This window comes from Mirounga leonina, unplaced genomic scaffold, assembly GCF_011800145.1.
Source record: "Mirounga leonina isolate KUSES-001 unplaced genomic scaffold, KU_Mleo_1.0 Mir_114, whole genome shotgun sequence".
In the NCBI taxonomy this organism is placed as follows: Eukaryota; Metazoa; Chordata; class Mammalia; order Carnivora; family Phocidae; genus Mirounga; species Mirounga leonina.
The window spans coordinates 40,704,079-40,726,534 of NW_023270265.1; the positions used below are offsets into that span (position 1 = coordinate 40,704,079).

General features: G+C 37.2%; 1 protein-coding gene across 1 annotated transcript in view; it reads right to left on the bottom strand.

Annotated features, from left to right (window-relative positions):
• The window catches only part of PDZD8 (PDZ domain containing 8), an 80,044-nt gene that overhangs the window by 52,976 nt on the left and 4,612 nt on the right, over nt 1–22,456 (bottom strand). Inside the window, exon 2 of the mRNA XM_035029904.1 lies at nt 1,888–2,013. Within this exon, the coding sequence (XP_034885795.1) occupies nt 1,888–2,013 (126 nt within the window). The remainder of the gene's footprint in view (nt 1–1,887; nt 2,014–22,456) is intronic.

Below are 22,456 nucleotides of genomic sequence, written 5' to 3' on the forward strand. Positions count from 1 at the left end.
AATGTATGTTGAATAAGTGAATAATAAATCTCCTTCAAGGCTATCTTTTACAGGTTTGGGGAGGGGTAGATGAGTAGGTAGATTCGGAGAGTTAAGAAATTCTGTCCAAAATTGCCCTTCTAATATTTAAAAGTTGCTATGACTATTTTGGAAAAGATAATCCAATGGTATGATTGTGAATCTACAAGAAATGTGAATCTACAAGAAAATTCACTGAAAGAGAAAAAAACATCTGGTCAAAATTTCCTTAGACACAAATCACTTGAAAAATGTCCTTCCTAATGTTAATGTGACAAACCCAAATTATAATTAGATATTTAATACTCATGCTTACATACGTATTAGCTTAGCCAATTCAAATTCAGACTTGTGAGAGCTGTGTTTTTCTTGTGTCATTTAACTGTACACTACGGTCCCTTTTACAAAATCTACAGCATATTTAGTCTTTGATAAGAGCATTCCTTTCAAACAGTCTTTCTGACATAATGATGTACAATACTGAACCATTCCAACACAAAACAAAAAAAATGTTTAGCACATTCTTAGTATACTTAAAATTAACCTATTAGCAAGGACACAAATATATTAGGTACAAAATATAACTGTGTACTCAGGCACTTGTTTTTATTATGGGCGGGAAATAAAAATAGAAGTGATAAGTACCAAATAAGTGGTATAAACAAGTGTCATAGAAATGTAGCATAAGGGCAGTACACTTGTACTTGAAATGATCAGGAGACACATTAAAGAGGCAGGTGTTGAAGCCGATCTAGGAAGTTTGGTTTCAAGAAGCAGAAAATGGGATAGGGCCTTCAGCCTGGAAGACAGTGGGGAGTCAACATAAGAAGCTTAGTATGGTAAAACATCTAAGGCAGGGAATAGTGAACTATGGTCCATGGGCCAAATCTAGCCCCCTGCTTGTTTTTGTGTAGCCTATAAACTACCATAGGTTTTCACAGTTTTAAATGATTGAAAAAAATTAAAAGAATATTTCATGACACACGAAAATTATGAAATTCACATGTAGAGTTTTATGGGTACACAGCCATACCATGTACTATGACTGCTTTCATACTATATGGCCGAGCAACAGAGACCATGTGAATCGTAAAGCCTAAAATATTTACTATCTAGCCCTTGAGAGAGAAAGTTTACCAACATCTTCCTTTAGGAAAACCTATGTGGCTGAGGCACTCCGAGTGAGGCGCTGAGAGGAGAAAAAAGCCAGAGAGGCAAGAGGGGCATGCAGACCACAGCAAGGATTTGGGTCTATATTCTAGTAACGGGGAAGCCATTAAAGAATTTTAAGTAGGAAAGTGAAAAGAAGATTTGCATTTTAAAAAGGCCATTCTGGTGGTTATATCGGTAACCAGTATTAGGAGAAAGGTAAGGAGGTTAGTGTGGTAAGTAGTTTAAGCAAGATATGAACACAGTTTAGACTATAGGGCAGGCAAAGTAAAATAAGGGAGGCTGGGCAAGATTATTTCTGAGATCCCTTTCAGCTCTAAAATTTTAAGAATCACAGGGCTTTCTAAGCATTTCTGATTGGTATTTCCAATTATCACATAACAAGTCTCAAAAATGTTATACTATAAACAGCTCTCCAATAGTTAGTAAATTGGAAATATGCCAACAGAGCATCAAACATTTAAAAAGTCTGGGAATTACTGAAGGACAAATGATCCTCTCCATTAGAATGCTTTCTTAAAATATGGTTTATATTTTTTGCAAGCTGGAAAGGACTAGTTTTATGAAATTTATGATTAAAGATTTACTGATCATACATAATAAATTAACACAAAGGGGGAACAAACACAAACATGCTTAAGTATATTTTCACTGCACTTTCTTTCCCATAATGTAGCAATGATGAAATAAAGAACATACCTGCTACATTCTAACAATGTAACTTTAAGGCGGCCTTCAGTAAGTGCCCATTGTTGTATATGGATATGCTCTTCTTCATCTTCTTCAAATCCTTGCGAAGTTTGGAATGGAAAAAACGGCTTAAACCTGGGAAAAGTAAAGATAAGTCTAAATTTTTGGACAATAAACACCATAGTTTAAAGAGTAATAACAAAACCTACCTGTAGGAAAGCGATGTAAAACAAAAACCTAATACTGCATGAGCCCTAAAAATCCAAAGCTTATCATTCTCCCCTACAACTGGCAGCAGATGGTGTCTTCTCTCTGGCACCCAGACCTCCTGCTTTTTTTTTTTTTTGCATGCCCTCATTGACAAGGCAAGACACTTAGAAAAAAGAAAAAGAAAATCTAAAGACCACCATTAGGTCCTGAAACTTGGGTGGGTCAGGACAGTGATTCTTTCTGGACCAGATGGCAAGAGTGTTTCTACAGTACAAGATCAAAATTCAGAATGCACTGTTCTGGAAACAATATAATTCATAGTAATTAGTACATGAAAATGATTAATAATAACAACAATTAATGGTGGCAAAGGTATTCATCAGAATTGTCTACTATTTGCCAGGCAGTGTGTTAAGAGCTTTCCAAGCTTTCTCTTATGTAATGCTCACAATCCTGAGAGGGTGATAGAACCAGCTTCCCTTTCCAGATGAGAATAGTCAGCCTTATAAGTTAAAGGATTTGTTCAGTGTTACATGGTGGGTGGCAAAACCAGAATTCAAGCTAGTCTGACTCCACCTAAGCCCAAACACTTCAGTTACCTATGAATAACTCAGGCCTATATGTGCTTATTCTTTAATACTCTGGTTTTCATGGAGAAGCTTGTGCTGAGTTATGAACTCTTTAAAAACTTTAATTTGAAACACAATCCATACTCCTCATTAAAGCAAAGGACAAGGAAAATGAAGAGAAAATTGGGCTCGGGGGCCTAGTTTTCAATTCACCTTACACATTGTCACCAGACATGATGGCTTCTCACTAACCACACACAAAAAGAGACGGTCAAAAGTTCTTGGTTTCACATCCAAGGTCCACCACAATTAATCTTTCCACTGGCATTTTTCCTTATTAGAAAGAAACCTTCCTATATCGAAAGTGTAGTCACCTCATGTACTCTGAAGATACTATGCACATTCCTGCTTTCAGGCCTTCTGAACTAACTGGATGTTTTCCCTACTTCTCAAAGCCTAGCCAAATCCTAAATGCTTTTTGTAATCGGCTTTAGGTCCCAGATCACAGCAGAGCACATGCACTGCTTTCACTCTTCTTTATTTTGCAGTCACTTAAATTGCTGTGCATTTATGCCTTGAAATCTCAAACGTGACCTGGTCTCACACTGTTTGTACCCTTCAGGCAAATAATCAGGACTCAAGTATGTGTTGAGCTGATTTATAAAAATCCAACACTAAAAATGAAATAAACATTTAGAATATATTAATAGCCCACTACAGTTTATACCGGAAGATAGTGATAGAGGGGGAGAAATACTGTTTTACAGTTTCCCAATGAACAGGATAAAAGGAAAAACTTTTTAGGGAAAGATAAGTAGGTATACAAACCATGTTCAGTGCTTTTCTCCTGCTTCTGAATTAGGGGGCAGGCAGAAAAGAAAGTCCTCCTCAATTCCTTAATTTGCATTTGAAGTCATGTGATTCAAACTGGCACCAAATTTTTAGAGGGAAAAAAATTAGGAACTAAATCTATTATGTTAATACATTATTGTAGTTGAGTGCTTTTAACACACAAGTCTTATGGCTCCTGTAGAACACATTACTGTCACTCCATAAAACATTACAAAGATCACTATACTATACACAACCAACTTTGAATGTAACAATCCAGCTAAATCACAGCTGCTCTATGAATCAACTTTTCTTGTCATATATAAACTTAAAATTCAATAAAAACATTTCCCACAGGTGTGTGACTTCAATGTTCTATGGAATAAAGTCTAACTTGGTTTATTAATGCTGCTAGCAGTGTTTCCTAAAAGTGTTTATGCCACAAAAGTACACTAAAATCACAAAACTGAATTCCATTTAAAAATAACACACTAAACAGTGGGATAAAGCTATTGTTCACCGAGCTAATAATAAAATCCACACATTCACATTCCCTAAGGACACTTGGTTTTCAAAACTTTTAAGTCCAAGGCTTTAAGTATCCCAAAACCCATAAAGAAATCTAAACAATAAAGCAGGCTACCCTTTCCTTTTACCTTCCCATCCTACCACATTATCCTTCCTCAGAATTCATGAACCTTTTCTTCTGTTAACCTATCAACTTAAAAATGTCACTGTCTTCTCATTCAAGCTCCCTGAATAAGCTACTTGTATGTCGTCCTGCAGAAGCCCTAAAAAACCAACCCAGAAAGATCAACTTCTGACGTGACAGCATGAAGAGCTCCACTGACCCCCTCTGCAATAAAACTGGTGGAAATTATTAAAATAAAAACAAAAACGTAAAAAAAACACGTAAAGCCTCTGAAATGTCCCTAAGGGTAAACAGCAAATGAAGGAACTTCTATTCAAGAAAATCTACAAAAATTTGTTAAGAAAGGTGTGAGTCTGTGGTGCCTAAACCAAGACCGCCCCCTCCAACAAGCTCAGCAAGGAAGAGATTCCACTCTAGGCTGCTGCAGCCAAGAACACAAGCGTCTCACCTCCAGGTCACAGTCAAAGGGAGACTTCCTGAGAAGAGCAGGACAGCAGTGTTTCCCATCCAGGCTTCTGCCTCCTAGTACAGAGCCAAATTCCAGGCAGGTGTAGTCAAGAGATGGGAGCTCCCTTCCTTGACCCTGCCCCCATTTGTGGAATGGAGATTTCATGCTGGGCACAGTGCCCTGATCATCTTTGCTCTGGCTCCTGCTGCAATGGTCCTATGCCAAGAGAGGCAAGCCTAAAGCACCTCAGGCTGCTGCCACCCCTCCCCCACTCTTACCCAGCTTCTAGAGTGGGGGTGTCACTCACAGAGAAGCTTGCCATTGTTCCCACCCCCAGCTCCAGAACTGACTCAAAATTTTTGCTAAGGGGGCTGGAAAGGGTAAGGCATGCCATAAAAAAAGCTCCTGATCTCTTCCCAAAGGAACTAAGAAACTCAAACCTAAGGGGAAGGAGATTCATGGATTTAATGAAGATATAGCCTACAATAAAGGTTGCCTAGTTTACAGGAAATAAGACAGCTGGGCGATCTCTCCTGCGGTCAGAACAAGTATCAAACAAAGACCTCAGAAATTATTCCTTCAAAGAAGCCACAATTTGACTGGGTTAGATGGTAGAACAATATATGCCCCAGAGTACTGGTGAAAACAACAGGCACAATGGGGGTAGAGGGTAGACTTCACTAAAATAACCCAGGCAATCACTAAAAAACAAATAAATAATGAACCCTGGGAGGGGGGACCAGGGCTCAAAGTTGCTACAATATTATCTAAAATATTTAATTTCCAACAAAAATTGTGAAGCATGCAAAGAACCAGGAAAGCAGATTTCTTTCTGACCCATAAAGCAGAAAGCAGGCAACACAAACTGCCAGTGAGAATGACCAGGTATTGGATTTAACAGAAAAAGAATTCAAAACAGCCATTACAAATATGTCCACGAAAAATTTTAATAGCATGATTAAAGAGGTAAAGAGAGTATTATGCCAATGCCACATCAAATAGAGAATATCAATGTATATTTAAAAAAAAAGCAACCAAGTGGGAATTCCAGAGTTGAAAACTAACAACTGAAATAAATTCACCAAAAGGGCTCTCAACCATAAATATGAACTGGCAGAAGGAAAGAAGTAGTGAATCTGAAGACAGAGCAACAGACGTTATGCAAGCCAAAGGACAAAGAGAAAAAAGAATAAAGAAAAATGAAGTAAGCCTTAGAGAATGTGGGAGATCATTAAGTACACCAACACACACATAACGGGAGCGCCAGAGGGAGGGATGGGGAGGGGAGAGGAGGAGAGAGAGGGAGTAGAAAAAATAGTGAAAGAAATAATAGAGGCAGCCAGTAAGCCCTAAAGCCACAAATTATAGGATTCCATTCATATGAAAATCCAGAATAGAGAAATCTACAGAGACAGAAAGTACATTAGTACTTAGGGTTGGGGTGGTTAGGAGGAGGATAGCTGAAGGGTAGAGGGTTTTCTTTTTTGAGGTGATAAAACTGTTCTAAGAGGGACTGTGGTGATGGTTATACATACCTGTGAACATACTAAAAATCACTGAATTGTAAGCTCTAAATGGGTGAATTTTATGGACTATGAATTATACCTGAATAAAACTGTTAAGAAAAATCCCAACCCAGTTTACCCAGAAAGAATTTCTTATTGTTGCTTTGATATGTAAATGCTTGGTTAGAATTATCTGATTAAATAAGAAACAAAACCATAAATGACAGCTCCGTTAAAATAACTTATAGCCCCTTTTAAGACTTATGAAAAAGATTAAACAGTTACCATACCAGGTACTGACTAAAAGTCACTTATTTGCTCACTTAATCCTTACAACCACCCCAAAACTGGGCATTTGCAGGTCTAACTAGGTCTTAGAGGTCTCACAAATACTACACACTGAAGCCAAAACTGGAACTTATATTAGTCTGCTAGGGCTGCTGAAACAGAGTACCACAAACTGTGTGGCTTAAAAAACAGAAATTTATTTTCTCATAGTTCTAGAGTCTGAAAGTCCCAAGATTAAGGTACCAGGAGGTCTGGTGTCCCGTGAGGCCTCTCTCCTTGGCTTGCAGACAGGCACATTCTTGCTGTGTCCTCTCATGGCTTTTTCTCTCTGCACATACATTCCTGATGTTTCTTCCTCTTCTTATAAGGATACTGGTCCTACTGGATTAAGGCTCCATCCTTATGACCTCACTTAACCTTAATTACCTCATGAAAGGCCCTACCTCAAACACCATTACGCTGGGGGTTAGGGCTTCAACATATGAATTCTGGGGGACACAATTCAGTCCACAACAAAACTCAAATGTGACTCCAGAGCCTGATCTGACTGCTACCCAGTTTTCTGCAGGAATAATGCACTAAACCTGGCCTGAAGGTACCCAGCAAGGACACTCATGGTTTCACACATATTATTGTTCTTGATCCATAAAATAACATGGTGAAGCACAGTTGCAAATCATTTCTTCATTTTACACAGATAAGGAAACTAGTTCAGAAGAAAACAAAGAGACTGCTGGAGACTGCATCCTTTATTAAAAAGTTATATGAAAATAAATGCCAGCAAAATGAGGGCATAAAGCAAGAAAGAACAAAGTGATCCAGAAAACAGTGGATCCAAGTCCAGAAAGCAATGATATTGTACACCCAGAAGACAGGTATGTGACAAGCCAAGAGAGAGCTCTGTTGTGGAACAGGGGAAGAAGGCTCCAAGAAGATCTCTTGGAAATAAGGGGAATGGACAAGATAGAAGGAATGAGAAGGGAGAGGTTAATTTTTCATTTAAATCTTGAAAATTTGGTTAAGGCAATTAGGTAAAAAATAAAGAATTCAAACTTGATTATAGGGACATACTGCTTTGAATGGCACAAAGATTTTGAAATTGGAATATAGAGAAGGAAACATAAAACTGCATGTTAGGTAGCTCTGCAATAAAGAAAAATTATACAGACATAGTAACAATGTAAACACAAAGACCAGTCAAGGAAGACAACTCTGAACAGAATATAAATGTTATCAATTATATATAAATAAGCATATAGTTCAATTTATGAATTGAAAACAATGATATAACTAGATTAGGAGGGGCGCCTGGGTGGCTCAGTCGGTTAAGTGTCTGCCTTCGGCTCAGGTCATGACCCCAGAGTCCTGGGATCGAGCCCCGCATCGGGCTCCTCGTTCAAAGAGGAGCCTGTTTCTCCCTCTCCCTGCTGCTCCCCCTACTTGTGCTCTGTCAAATAAATAAAATCTTAAAACAAAACAATACAAAAACTGTATTAGGAGAAGGCAGAGGGAAGGTGAGAGAGGGTATCACCTAACTAAATCCTTACCTACCTCAGAAAGAAGTTAATCAACAGACAATGTCTGAAATTGTTAAATCAAGAACCGCAACATAACATTGTTGAGCAATATAGAGGTAACACCATAATTAATTAGCAAAGCTAACTTTACTGAGTACTTACTGTATAAAAAGCATTACGTTTATTAATTCTTAACAACAATTCTATGAGATGAGTACCATAATTCCCATTTTGTAGATGAGGAAACGGAGACACAGAAGTTAAACAGCTTGCTCAAGGTTATACAGCTAGTAAGCAGTGTAGCCAAAAAGAACCTAAGCAGTCAGGCTCCCAAATCTGTGTTCTTAATCAGTGCCTCTTAAAAGCTGTTAAAAACAGAAATAGTTACAAATGGTTGCTTCTGAAGAGTATGACTTAGGTGAGCAAAGTAGAGGGTTTAGGGAAGTGACTGCTGACTTTCATTTTAAGTCGTTCTGTTATTATTTGATTTTTTATTTGATTTTTAAATTATGTATATTAACTAAAATGAAAAGACAATACCAAGTGCTGGAGAAGATGTGAAACTGCTAGTGTAGACTATTAGAACTACTTTGAAAACTCTGTGGTAGTATTTACTAAACCTGAAGAGATACATAACCTGTGAACCAGCAAACCTACTCCTAGATATAGCCAATAGAAATGTCCACAAATGTGTAAGAATAATCATAACAGCGCTATCCAATGGTTCATCAACAATAGAAGGGATAAACTGAGGTACAATCACACAGTGGAATACTCCACAGCAAATACAATGAACTACACATCCATACACAATGACATGAATTAATTTCACAAATGTACTGCTGAACTACATAAAGAATCTAGAAAAACAATGAGCGCATACAGTATGGCTCAATTTATATAAAGTTCAAAAGCAGATAAAATAATAAAAACCACCCCAAAATCAATGGCGGTAGAAGTCAAGATAGTAGCTACTCTTAGGCAGAGCAGGGAGGGTAGTGACTGGGTGGCAGGGACTTCCTGACTGCTGGTAATATTCTACTTGCTTGTTCTGAATGCTCTTCTCTTCACTGTGTAAAATGCACTGAATTTTATAATTAGTGCACATTTAAGGGGTGAGTTGTATTTCTGTAAAAGTTTAAAAGAAATACCATGTTTAATTTAAAAATGTACATTACTTTGGTAACATTTTAAAAATATACAGTATTTAACTTTTACACCTACAAGAGAAGCCAAGCCTTCTCGTATGTGGATCTGAATCTTTTTTAATGTCTAAAATGTTTTTTCTCTCAGATGTTTCTTCAAGAATGCTCTATAAGCACCCTGAATGCCAGCTGGTGACATCTCCGTCACATGGTAGCAGTAAAACTGTTTGTAAACACTGTGATCTTTAGAGAAAGAGGGTTTACTACAAACCCAATATAAAAATAGTCTGAGGTCTAAATCTACTCTTGATTTCAGCATGGGCTTGTGTGTCTTTGCCAAAGTAATAAATCTGCTCAAGTTTTCAGCTCAATAAAAGGGAAAATTCATTAACAATTAGAGCAAGTAAAAAAAAAAAAAAGGCACCGCTATTTCACTGCATTGCATACCCTCTATCTCTAGAAATACAGGCAGAAGTTGGACGAGACTTGTCAAGGAGGGAGGGTGTCATGAAAACAACACAAAAGTTAGAATCATACAATCCCAACACCTAGAGATTTGTTTCAAAATAATCAGGGGAGGGGAGTGTGGGGAGACAGAGATGGTCAAAAGTGGCCATAAATTAATGACTGTCTGCTATGGATTATGGGGGTTTACTGAACGATTCTCTTAACTTCTGAGTTAAGTTTGAATTTTTCCATAGTGAAGAATTAAAAGAGGTTTTTTTCTGCATACTAAAACAACTTCAGTTCTCTCTTCCTGTCTCCTTTCTCTTCAATACTTTTTTTAGCAACATCATTTGCTCAGTTTCTACAAGTTCTATATATTGATGCCTAAAAGTAAATGAGACACCTTTTCTTTAAACTTCCTCCTCTTCTATTTTCTTACTGGCACTGTGGATTTCATAGACACTGGGGAACCTGCAGTTACATTATTTACTCTTTCCCTTCTCACAACTAATCCGTTCCACCTCCATTCCTCTCTGTTGTATTACTAAGATGTCTCTTCCACTGTTGTTTTGTGTTGCCCACTGGCCTGGCTCAGATTTTCACTGGTTACTTAGAAGGCTGCGGTTTCTGAAATTAGGTTTCCTCTTCTTAAAAAGAGTATTTTTAAAAAACAAAACAAAAGCCTGCAGTTTCTTTAAATAAAAAGCTACCTCATAGGACTTTTACAAAGATTTAGAGAATTCACACATGTGAAACACCTAGTGGAGTTCCTGGCATGTATCAGACGCGCAGATTCTGGTTTTCTTCCGAGTCTTATCAAACTGGTTTCCCCTTTACCTCACTGCATCCCTAAAGATAACCATACAATGTCCTGATTCAGTTCCTTTACTTCTCCCACCAACACTATACTTCTATCCCATCTCCCTGTGTCTAAAAAACTGGTCAGCTCAAATGTAATCTCATGCCTTTCCACAAATGTGCTTCCTTGAGAATACAGAGACCAAAGTTAGGCATTCAGAGACTATAGTCTTATTTCATGCTCAGGAATACAAACGACACTACATCCTGCCCAAGGAAGAGCGTAGAACAAGCAGTTCTCAAGAGGCAGTTGGGAGTTCTGTGTGGTTCCTGCCTTTCAGTCTGACAGTCGTGGCTCTCTCACATTGGGAACTAAACAAAGCTAAGTGTGTTCCAAACTCTCCTAAACCAAATACCTGGACTAGACAAAGCCGGGGCGATCATTTTCAAAGCATTTCATTTGTCGTTCTTCGGAGGTATCTTAGTATTCCTTTAAATAGCGAGTTCCCCGGCTGCATATAAGTATCATTACAAAACCTCAACTGGCCATAACCTTTCTGGCACACATTATTATACAAAGCGTGGCACACTAACACAAAACTACATACAAGTTAGAGAGAAAACAAAGTATGAGTGGTTCAAAATACTCTTTTAAGTTTCTATCTTAGTAAACCATGAAACTAAATTGCAAATTTTCAATTTTACTTAAACAACTTGATATTACATTAAAAAGACAATTCATGAAGGAAACTCCTCCATGCTTACCAGGGTTAGCATTGCCATATTATGTCTCCTGAGAGACTGTTTGCCTGCTAACCACTTATAACTAGTCCCCCCTGGTAAGCTCCTTCCACCATTCAAATTCTACTTCCGAAAGTCACCTCCTCTCTGTAAACTGTCCCCTCCACCCAGTATCACTTCCTCACCTGTGTTCTAAAAGCACTTTACACATACCTCTACTATGCGCCAATCACCCTGTTTACTTGTCTCTTTCTCTCTAGCTTTCCCTTCACACCACCCCCTCTTCCCAACTAAATTGTGAGTTGCCTGGAGAAAAGAAACATACATGACAGCTACTGGAGAATAGTGGGTAAGAGCAGACTTTGGAGCTTGAACATAGCTTGGCTTGGAATCCTGTTCTGCCACTTCCTAGCAACATAACCTTGAGCATACTCGGACTTTAAGCTTCAGTTTCCTCATATGAAAAAGGAGGATAATAATTACACCCAGCTGACAGAGCTGTTATAAGAATCACGTGAAATAATAAAAAGCATTTGGTATCCCTTACTCCTCAGCTTCTTTTTGACAAGGCAGTTTAAAGCAGTGTTAAGCACACAGGTTTTAGAGTCAGTACTTGGTTTTGAATTTTGGTTCTTACATCTGCTAACTTTAAGACCTTGGGCAAGCCGCTTCAACTTTGAGAGCCTCAGTTTCTTCATCTGTAAAAGTAAGATAATAATTATTACCTATCTTATAGGGTTATTGTAAGGATTAGATGAGAAGGTTCACATAAAGCATTAAGCACTGGGAGGTGCTCTAGAAATATTTCCTATCAAACTTTGTATTTATCTATTTTAAGGTTGGTCTCCTAGAGACCTAACCACAGAGCAAACTCCTTCCCTTCCACAAAGAACCATTTCAGGAGTCAGCATTCACCAAGTATGATGTTCAAGGTCATAGCTGTTGGCCTTCCTTGGACTTTAGATTCCACATGGCCATGATTTCGGTCATCATACCAGTTGATTTTTTTAAAAATTGTGTTCTTTCTGGGGGCACCTGGGTGGCTCAGCTGGTTAGGCGACTGCCTTCAGCTCAGGTCATGATCCTGGAGTCTCGGGATCGAGTCCCGCATCGGACTCCCTGCTCAGCAGGGAGTCTGCTTCTCCCTCTGATTCTCCCCCCTCTCATGTGCTCTCTCTCTGTCTCATTCTCTCTCTCAAATAAATAAATAAAAATCTTAAAAAAAAAAAATTGTGTTCTTTCTGAAGATAATCAACTTGCAAGTGCAAGGAAACTAATAATAGCCAGCATGCCTCCCTACCTGAGGCGTTACTTTTCTACCTCTGCATCATTAAGCTTTGTAACTAAAGCATATATTAAAGCTGAATATAGTAAGACACTGACTTATGGAAGCCTATGGAGAATTGTTCTATTTATGGAATTCCTGGGTGCGTACCACGCTGACAGAGTCTATACTTGGGAAAGTGATTTTAATTCCTGTGCTCGTAAGGAGAAAAAGGTATCCATGAATAGTTATGAAACTAATAAGAATGACAACAAACACGGTTATAAAAACTTCTTCCCAATCATCCACCTACCCTCTACTTAATATGAAATATTCACTTTTGTCCAAACTCCTAATTCTGCATAGAAGAATCAAGATCTAAAATTCTTCACAATTTTCTGATGTGGTTTTATATATACACTGTATACACTGAACAAAAGAGTGATAACAGAGGCTGCAGGTCCCTCATAATAGAACTCACCTTGAGTTCAATGTTAACTGATATCCTATGCACGGGAGAGATACAGTATCAAATGAGATGAGCCACTCAGGCAACCAAAGTAATCCTCTTGACCATGTCTGATAAATCTCATATCTTTTTATGTTCATCACAACTCACATGTGAGGGTCCCTTACCATAGCCTATGATCAATAAAACTGAAATTCTCAGCTTTCACAAAGCTGGGGGAGAAAAGAACTGTCCTCAAATCCAAACTCCTACTCCTCTCTACCAGCTCCCCCAACACACACCTGTGAATAAAAGAACACAAAAATTAGGGTGCCTGGGTGGCTCAGTTGGTTGAGCGACTGCCTTCGGCTCAGGTCATGATCCTGGAGTCCCGGGATCGAGTCCCGCATCGGGCTCCCTGCTCAGCAGGGAGTCTGCTTCTCCCTCTGACCCTCCCCCCTCTCATGTGCTCTCTCTCATTCTCTCTCTCTCTCAAATAAATAAAATCTTAAAAAAAAAAAAAGAATACAAAAATTACTACTTTATTGATTTCTAGCATGTCTGTGAATGATATAATACTTTCATATACATCCTTGATTCTCATGACTTCATAACAATGTGTAGCATTAAAAGTCTTATTTACATATGAAGAAACTAAGGATGAGGAAGTTCAAGTGGCTTTCATAATCATAACTGCAACAGATCCACTCAAACCTGTACTGCTTACAACACCAAGAATTAAATACTATAAATCAACTGAAAATAATATATGTATGTAATGTTCATTAAAGCTGACTCAGAAAGTGAGGCAACAGGGGTATCTCCTTCCCATATGGTAAAAATAAATGAGATTAGATCAGCAGTTCTCAAATATTTTGTTCACAGGACCCCTACACATTTTAAAAAATTAAGGAATCCAAAGACCAATTGTTTTTCTTAAAAAAAAACAAAACTTCTTTTTATTTATTTGACACAGAGAGAGAGAGCACAAGCAGGGGGAGAGGGAGGCAGAGGGAGAGGGAGAAGCAGGCTCCCCACTGAGCAGGGAGCCAGATGCAGGGCTGGATTCCAGGACCTGGGGATCATGACCTGAGCTGAAGGCAGATGCTTAACCGACTGAGCCACCCAGGTGCCCCCCAAAATAACACTATTTTAAACACAAGAATACACAAGCTCACAAGTTCACATTCCATTTACTGTCAGGATGATGACATCATCCTGGGAAAACACTTGAAAGAATGAGACTGAAAAAGGCAAATAGCATTTTTGTATTATTATGAGAATGGTTTTGACATGGTAGACCCCTTCTGCAAGGGTCTTGGAAATCCAAAGTGGTCCCAAGCCATACTCTGAAAACCACTTAAGTTAGAAGGTTAACAGCTATCATGGCAATTCTTAAATTCTAAGTTCTAACCCACCATCTTACTTTAAGTACATTGTTTCTCGGTACTGGATTAAAAAAAATTTCTCAAAGGAAGGGCTGTTTTATTTATTCCCTCTTAGCACTAATTCCCTTTACAGTGTATAGTGCCCTGGTCAAAGATGGTACAAACACAGAGTAAACTGAATCTCTTCTTAAGTCTAGTGGAATGGGAAAGAGAAAACATCTTAAAGTAAAATTATCACTTCTCTACTATGGTAAAGACATAAACAATGAAGTATGTAATACAAATGTCTGATCTTAAGCCAGTGAGATGTATCAAATAGACAAAAACTCCATTCAAGACATGAAGGAACAGCAAAAGATCTGAACAAGAGAAATAAGGAGAAAAATTAATACTTTAAGGTTATATATCTGTCCAGCTTTCTCCTAATTTTTTCTCTATCCAAATAAAAGTAGCAAAGCATATTCTGAAACATAAATGCTTTAATATTATCTGTATCTCTGCTTCTCTTACCTAAAGTTGGAACTTATTAAATTTTTACTGAAGTATTTTTAAGATGATTTGTAGTTGCATATTTGAGAGAAATCCCTACATGAGACCTCTGCAAAAATAACAGATAAGTGAATAATAATGCCACTTCACAATTACATAATTCCTTTTTCTTAGAATTTTTAAAACTTTAATTTTTATTTCATTAAGCCTTCAAAATAACAAGTTGCATGACTTGCCTAAAAATACACTAAATCAACAAATCAACAGTAATTCCAGAAGTAAAAGAGAAACTCCCAGTCATCTAATCCTATTGTTTCAAGACAAAGAGGCTGAGTTACTTTCGAGAGAAACCTTAAGAGCACAAAGTATCCCCAAGGCTCCAACAATTATTACCACAGAGTCTGGTCTAATAAATGCTTGTTGACTGGCATGATTCTCGGAATAACAAGTCCAAATCCTAAGTCTATAGCACTAAAAAATCCAAACATTTTGAATAATATACTCAGATATTTTAAATAAACAATTTACTAAAATATGGCCTGTAATTTAGATAAATTGTATTTATGGGCTTTATTACAGACTAAGACTGTCGGGAATTTTCTCCTTAAACTTGACTAATTTCAAAATGCCAGAACTAAATTCAATCTGTACTATCTACCACTCCAGTATTAATAAATGAAGGATGCATAGTTTGCTACATTTAAATTCTTTCCATGTCAAAAGTTGGCACGTTAGTCCTGTTTAAAATCCAAAGTTAAATACTGAGAGCTAATGACCTTTATTAGATGACCTAATATTAGAATATGACCTAATATGACCTAATACTAGAATAGACCAGACATCACCTGTCCTAAATCTTACAGAATATTATACTTATGGTAAGAAAATGAGGTTTTCAGTGCATTTAAAAAATGATTATTATACAGTGAAATTAGCTATAATAGAATGGCTCTTACTTCAACCACAGTAAGTTTCACAGAACTAAAAGCTTTGAATTATTTATTTGCTTGACCAAATAACTAAGGTAGCAAGACTGTGTAGTCAGCAACCACAATCATCCTTAGTGATGAGTAGGAGTATAATCGAGTATATATGAAAGACTATTGTGTGAAAAGGACAGTAAGCACACAACACTAACGCCAGATGCACTATTTAGTAGATACTGATGTCTGCATGAAATGCCTGTATCTAAGAACAGAACCCAGTTCTTTTTTAAAATATAGACTTTTGTAGCCAGCTACTAAATAGAAATATGTCCTCATTATTATTAAGATTTTATAGCAAAAAACAGTAGTCACTTGTAATTGCAGATTATACAGGTAGGATATGGGAGTTGATCCTACAACAATGTTTGTTTCTGTACAAGTATGTACAAGTATGTTTCTATGTTTCTATGTTAGAAACAAGTATGTTTCTAAACATACTGAGGTCACAAATACCTGTTTAACTGGCAATGTACCTTACCACTGAACCAAGTATGCATACAGATACTTAATACAAAGGAAAAAGCCCAACCAAAACATTTTTACTGTGCTAATCATAGTATTCTTGTTTGTCTGTCTGTTTGTTAAGTAGGCTCCAGGCCCAGTGTAGTATTGGGGCGCTTGGACTCATGACCCTGAGATCAAGAACTGAGCTGAGATCAAGAGTCAGATGCTTAACCAATTGAGCCACCCAGCCGCCCCCTAGTATTCTTGTTTTTAAGTACATACCAACAAGAACTAATTATGCTGGGCAGTGGGACATTTTCTAGCTCTTTTCTCAGAGCTATGCAAACCAAAGCACAAACATCCCAGTACTCCACCTACCATATCATCACCTCCATCCTCCCGACAATACATGAAGAATTCATGGGCATAACACCCAATGTGTTGATTAGAGAAGAAATACATGTACTAAAGCATTCTGCTGGTTTCATGAAAATTGCTAATTATGCACCAGACCAGTGAAAATTAGTTTTATTGTTATTCTATATCAGTCCAAGGAAAGGATCATCTAGAGTTTGTCTATATTGACCTTTCCTAAGAATGTGAAATTAAAAGCCACAGTTTCTGGAGTGTCAGAGAAGGTTGCAAACACATTCATGTTTTGTTTTTGTGGAAATGAGAGGAGAGCTGGTGCCCCTAAAGTGCCCAACAGACCTTAACTCAGCACTGTGAACTGCTGGTGACTTCAATCAGCATAATTTGTGTGCGTGTGTATGTTTGTAAAGGGAGGTGGCACTCCTCTTCCATATTTATTTTACAATCAGAATTAGGTTACATATCAGCAGCCTAACTGTGTTTATAATAACAACCTTCCACCATTAAAAAAAGAAGGTTAAAATATGTTCTGTACATCTGTTTATGAAAGTCAAAGAATACAGAGCTCTTTAGAGGTAGAATTCAAAATTCCAGCACTTCAGTTACATAGCTGAGTTTAATTTGTGAAAATTTATCAAGCATACACTTAGGAGTTGGGTAGTTTCTAGCTACACAGACACACACATGCACACACATATATATATGTCAATAAAAAGTTTATACAAAAAGAAAAGGTCTGGCATTTAAAGGGCTAACGTGCTTTTTCATATAGGACAGTCAAAAGATGGTATTTCAGCAGGGACATGAAAAATGGTGTGAGCTCTTTGGCTCTCTGTGGGAAAAACATTATTAACGAAAAACTAGGAAAGCCCTTGTGATGGGCGCATGCGTGGAGTGTGAGAACAGCCAGGAGGCCGGAAGAGACTAAGTGAAAGGAAGAGTTATAGAAGGTAAGGTCAAAGCTGGAGACGCAGCCAGGAGTGAAATGAAGTGGTGAATGAGAGACCCATACAAACTGCCAGGAGGGATATCCATGTTACTCTTACAAACCAATTTGCCGGGTGACATTTATAATATACTCCCCCATTTTATTGTTAAGGAAAGAGGGAGAGAAGATGGGAGAGGAAAAAGGAGAGGGAGAGAGAGGAACCTCCTCAGCATGCAAGAGGTCTGAATATGTGTCTGAGCATAGAGTTAGGTGTACACATCAAACTTAGTGGATATATTGGGGGATGAAATTAAAAGGGAGAGGAGTACATTTTCAACTTCTTTATGTTCCTAAATACTATTTGAGCATTTGCAAAAAATATGGCAAACAAAAACCAAAAAACAACCTGAAGAAACATCAGAAGAAAAAACCTAATATCTACAAAGATATAGGTAGAAGGATGTTTATGGTATCATTATTTATATTAGTTAGAAAAATGAAGAAAATCAATAAGGAATTGGTTCACTTATAGTACTTCTGATCAATGTAATTCTAAGAACCCGTTAAAACAAATGAGGTAGGTATATTTAGAAAAGCCGAGATATAGTAAGTTTAAAAAAAAAAAAGGGCAAGATGCTAAGAATGGGATGATCCTATTTTTATTAATTAATAAAAAATTAGAATATATTTAAGAAAAAGTATGGAAGAATAGTCCCTGAATTTAACCATTTTAAGATATTACAGATTTTTCACTTTGATATATCATATTTTCTATTTGCATTTTTACAATGAGCTTATCATTCCTTTGAAAGGGGAAACGAGTTTAATGTGTCACCTAGCAAATGCCTGACATACCTTGAGTAAAAAGTCTGACAGATGTAGGATAATCAATAAATGTGTATATTCAATTAGTTACTAAAGGGAAGATACGTTTATTCAGTAGATAGCATATACGTGACATTTAATATCTCTACATTAGATAGATATTATTTCCATTTCCATTTTACAGATATGGAAATTGAGACTAGGGAAGAGAAGGCCTCTTGTTCAGGGCTCTTGCTTGGGAGAGTGCTAAAGTCAGGCACATATTACCCCAAAGCTCTATTGACTGGAATAGACAATTTAAGCACTTCTCTATAGCTGCAACCCCCCAAAATAAAATAAATCCAATAACAGTGACAGTCTCTCCTTAGCACCTGTAGTTCCACTTATCTGAAGATAAATAATTAACATGTATTCCTCCATTTTCTCTGGTACAAGTACAGTACGTATGTGGTTTTATGTAAGTCTTAGCAATTTGGCAAGAAACATTTTCAAACTAAACTTCTGTAAAACCTGTACTAATAACTAGGTAGTTGCTTTATGACTTTCTAGTGAAGTATGATGTGCTCTGATGCCATGCCAAGTGTCGGTAGGTCCTATGACTCTAGTAATGGAACAAAGGGATTTAATAGCACTTGTTTCCTGGTGACACTGTTCTGAGAAAATAGAGAATTTGATAGGAAGAAATGTCAGGTCAATATTTAACTTCTAAACATGGTATTGGGTGGTAGAAACTCTTAACTTTAAATGTCAAATATTCTTACTGAACAACTGATTCAAAAAGCCTCAGTCTGCTATAGGGAATCTTATTAAAAGGGGAAAAAAAAAGAGAAACAGAGCGAGACCGGTTATACTTCCTTGGATAGAGATTTTTTAGGAATGTCTGAGCCATATGAGTCCTGTATACCTTCTAAGAAGGCCAACACAATTATTAAAGTGCTTAATATTTAACCATGTTAGTTTTAGTTATACTTATGGCAACAAAGTTGTATCCTTCTGTCTGTGCTTATTACTCAACCTGGAGTCTAAGCACCCTAAGCACACCATAAATTTCATGAAATTACATGAAAATCTGTTCATGCATTTTTCTGCAGAGAGCCACAATTCTCATTAGCTTTCCAAAATCCAAAAAGATAAAACCCTCAAAAGGCTTAAAAGTACCTTTCAACATCTATGTACATCTGCTCCTTTTCTGTAGGCACTTAAGTATGGTTTTTGTCTTGTTTTTTAGGTTTTTTTGTTTAAACGTTTAAAGCAAACTTTTTTTTTTTTTTTTACAAAGGGCCAGATAGTAAATATTTTAGAATCTGTGGGTGCATATGATCTGTCTCATATTCTTCTTCTTTTTTGAGCAACTCTAAATGTGAAGTTTAAAAATGTAAAAACCATTCTTAACTCAAAGGACTAACATCAGCTTGTTTTAGAGTAACAGTTGGTTTACCTCTACAGAAATAACACAGCATAAGCTTTGAAGTCAAGACTCTTTCTTTGAGAAAGTCACTAACCCCCTCTAAGTCTCAAGTTTCCACATCTGTAAAAATGAGATCCTAACTCTCCCACGCAGTAGTTCTAACTACTGAGGCAGCAAGTGTACTGAACTGCCCACGCAGTCCCTGGCATATAGTTAGCAAACTGATTTTATTATCCTTGCCTGTGCCTCATATGATAGATCATTAGTGATATTTGTAAGTCAATATTAAGTGTTTGATCAGTAGGTATGCTCCTCCCATACAATCTACTTTATAATGATCTGCTTTGGCTATTTTCAGAAACTAACTGGGGTTTTCCTGGACAGCCAGCAGGCATGCACGTTACTCATGAGAATCTAATAGTCTCCTCATAATTACTCTTCTCCCTTCAATGTGTGAACCAAGTTTCTAGAGCAAAGATTTAATTTATCAATATGGTTATTTTCCATCTAAAGTGTTATAAATGCCCAAATCACAATAATTCAAAAAAGCTTAAGAAAACCTAACTTGAAAGAAGTAAAACCAGCATTAATGGGAGTATACTTAGGTGTACCAAGGATCTAAGGTCACAAAATGTTATAGGACAGTCATCAGCAGAGATACTGATCTTTCCTCTTCCTGTTCCTCACAAAACGTAAGGTCTCAAATATATCCAAGATGCCATTATAATGAGCTTCAATTGTTCTCTGTTTTCTCCAGAAAGATTAACCAGCTTAAAAGCATGAACTATGTTATAACCATTTTTATCCTTCACCACACCTACCATAACACTAGGTATGCTAGTCTTCAGGAAACAGTTACTGAAAATAAGTATTTTAAAAATGATTTTATTTATCTTTTTTTTTTTTAAGATTTTATTTATTTATTTGAGAGAGAGAATGAGAGACAGAGCGCACGAGAGGGAAGAGGGTCAGACGGAGAAGCAGACCCCAAGCTGAGCAGGGAGCCCGATGCGGGACTCGATCCCGGGACTCCAGGATCATGACCTGAGCTGAAGGCAGTCGCTTAACCAACTGAGCCACCCAGGCGCCCTGATTTTATTTATCTAAGACAATGATCTTTCAATTCTTTTTATGCAGATATTCATCTACTGCTCCATCATGACTCCAGAATAGCTACCGTGATACAATAATGTCCCTGTCTGTACTCTCCCAAAGTATCAAAGGTTGTATTTCCTACTAACCTTAGTAAGTAAAACTATGATTCCTACAATCACTAAGGATTTGGGAAGCTATTGTAAAATATTTTCCAGCCTAAGACACCTTTTAAAAGTTGTCCATATAAAGTATATGAAAGAGTAAGTGAATAAATACAGTACATGACACTTACAAATGATTTTGTCAGCTTTCAGTAAATTTACTTTGGAAGTTTTTAAGACATGATTACTCAAACCATCTTTACAGGGGTCCTGGGTGGCTTAGTTGGTTCAGTGTCTGACTCTTGGTTTCAGCTCAAGTCACGATCTCAGGGTCGTGAGATCAAGCCCTGTGTCAGGCTCATGCTCAGCTTGGAGTCTGCTTGAGATTCTCTCTCCCTCTCCCTCTGCCCCTCCTCATGTGCTCGCACTCTCTCTCTAAAATAAATAAATCTTAAAAAAAAAAACTTTACTTCAAATAATCAGTAAAATGAAAAAGCTATAATTAACAGTAAGAGTAAATATTTTTCTTCCTCATCTCAGAAGACAAAGAAAAAATAATTACAGACCACATTATAGAGCATGAGGCTTTCCAGCCCAAGCCTAATTTAGTTCTCTGAAATAAATGGTATACTTAGAGAAGATATAGGTAAATTAAAACATGCTAAAAAGCCTACCTAACTAAATACAGCCCAGTCCTTGCCTTTGATGGGACAGTGGTCCTCCTTGGTCTTTAGTCAGTAGGAATATTTGAAAAATTTCCACAAATGTATACAGCACAAAGCTTTTCAGGAGTAAAAGAACAGAACAGTTATGACAAAAACAGCCATGTTCAAAAGATATTCTATGAATCTGAAGAGTGAAGTTTTCCCCCAAATATTTGTTCACATGCATTCATCAAATTCAAATATCAACAAGTAGTTGTCTCCTTTATTTGTAGATCAGATTAGTATATCCTTACATAGTTAATGATCCACTTCACACTAAAACAAAAATCCACCATACTCAAGTGAAAAACGGCCACTATGTACTTACTACCACTGTACTGCAGAGAACGAAAAATGTTTCAAGGGCTTTTTAAAAAAATTCTGGTAGAATGATTTTTTAAAATTCAACATTATATCGAAGTCTTTTATAAAATAAAATTGCTCAATGAAAGTCCCTTGAAAGATAATAATATTTAAAGAAAGGTAATAATTATCACCCTTTACTATCCAGCTATTAACTCTTCCCATTTTCACTGGTTAGCAACAGTATTACTCCCTATTTAGAAAGGATCTCAAATTCATATGATGCCAGGCCAGACAACTACCATTAGTAAGTAGGTGGGGACTATAAACTATGCATAAGAACTTCCTGCAGCTGCTACCAGACCTATCTCTCCATCCTGTTATTGCTATAAGGAATCCAGGCCTGGTGCAACAAGATCTTCCAATGTTTCCTAAAAGAAGCCAGAAATCCAAATCATGCAAAATCTTCCCTTTTTAAATATTGGCAATTACGAAACAACAACAGAAAAATACCATGAGGCCAAATAAAAAGTACCTGCAAACTGAATATGGCCTTTCAGTATGCAATCAGTGCTAAAACACAGCAGTAACAGTCTAGGAAGAGAAGCATCAGTAAGAATCTCAAGTGTCTGACTCCCAACCCTGGACCATTACTCAGATTTCACAATGAAG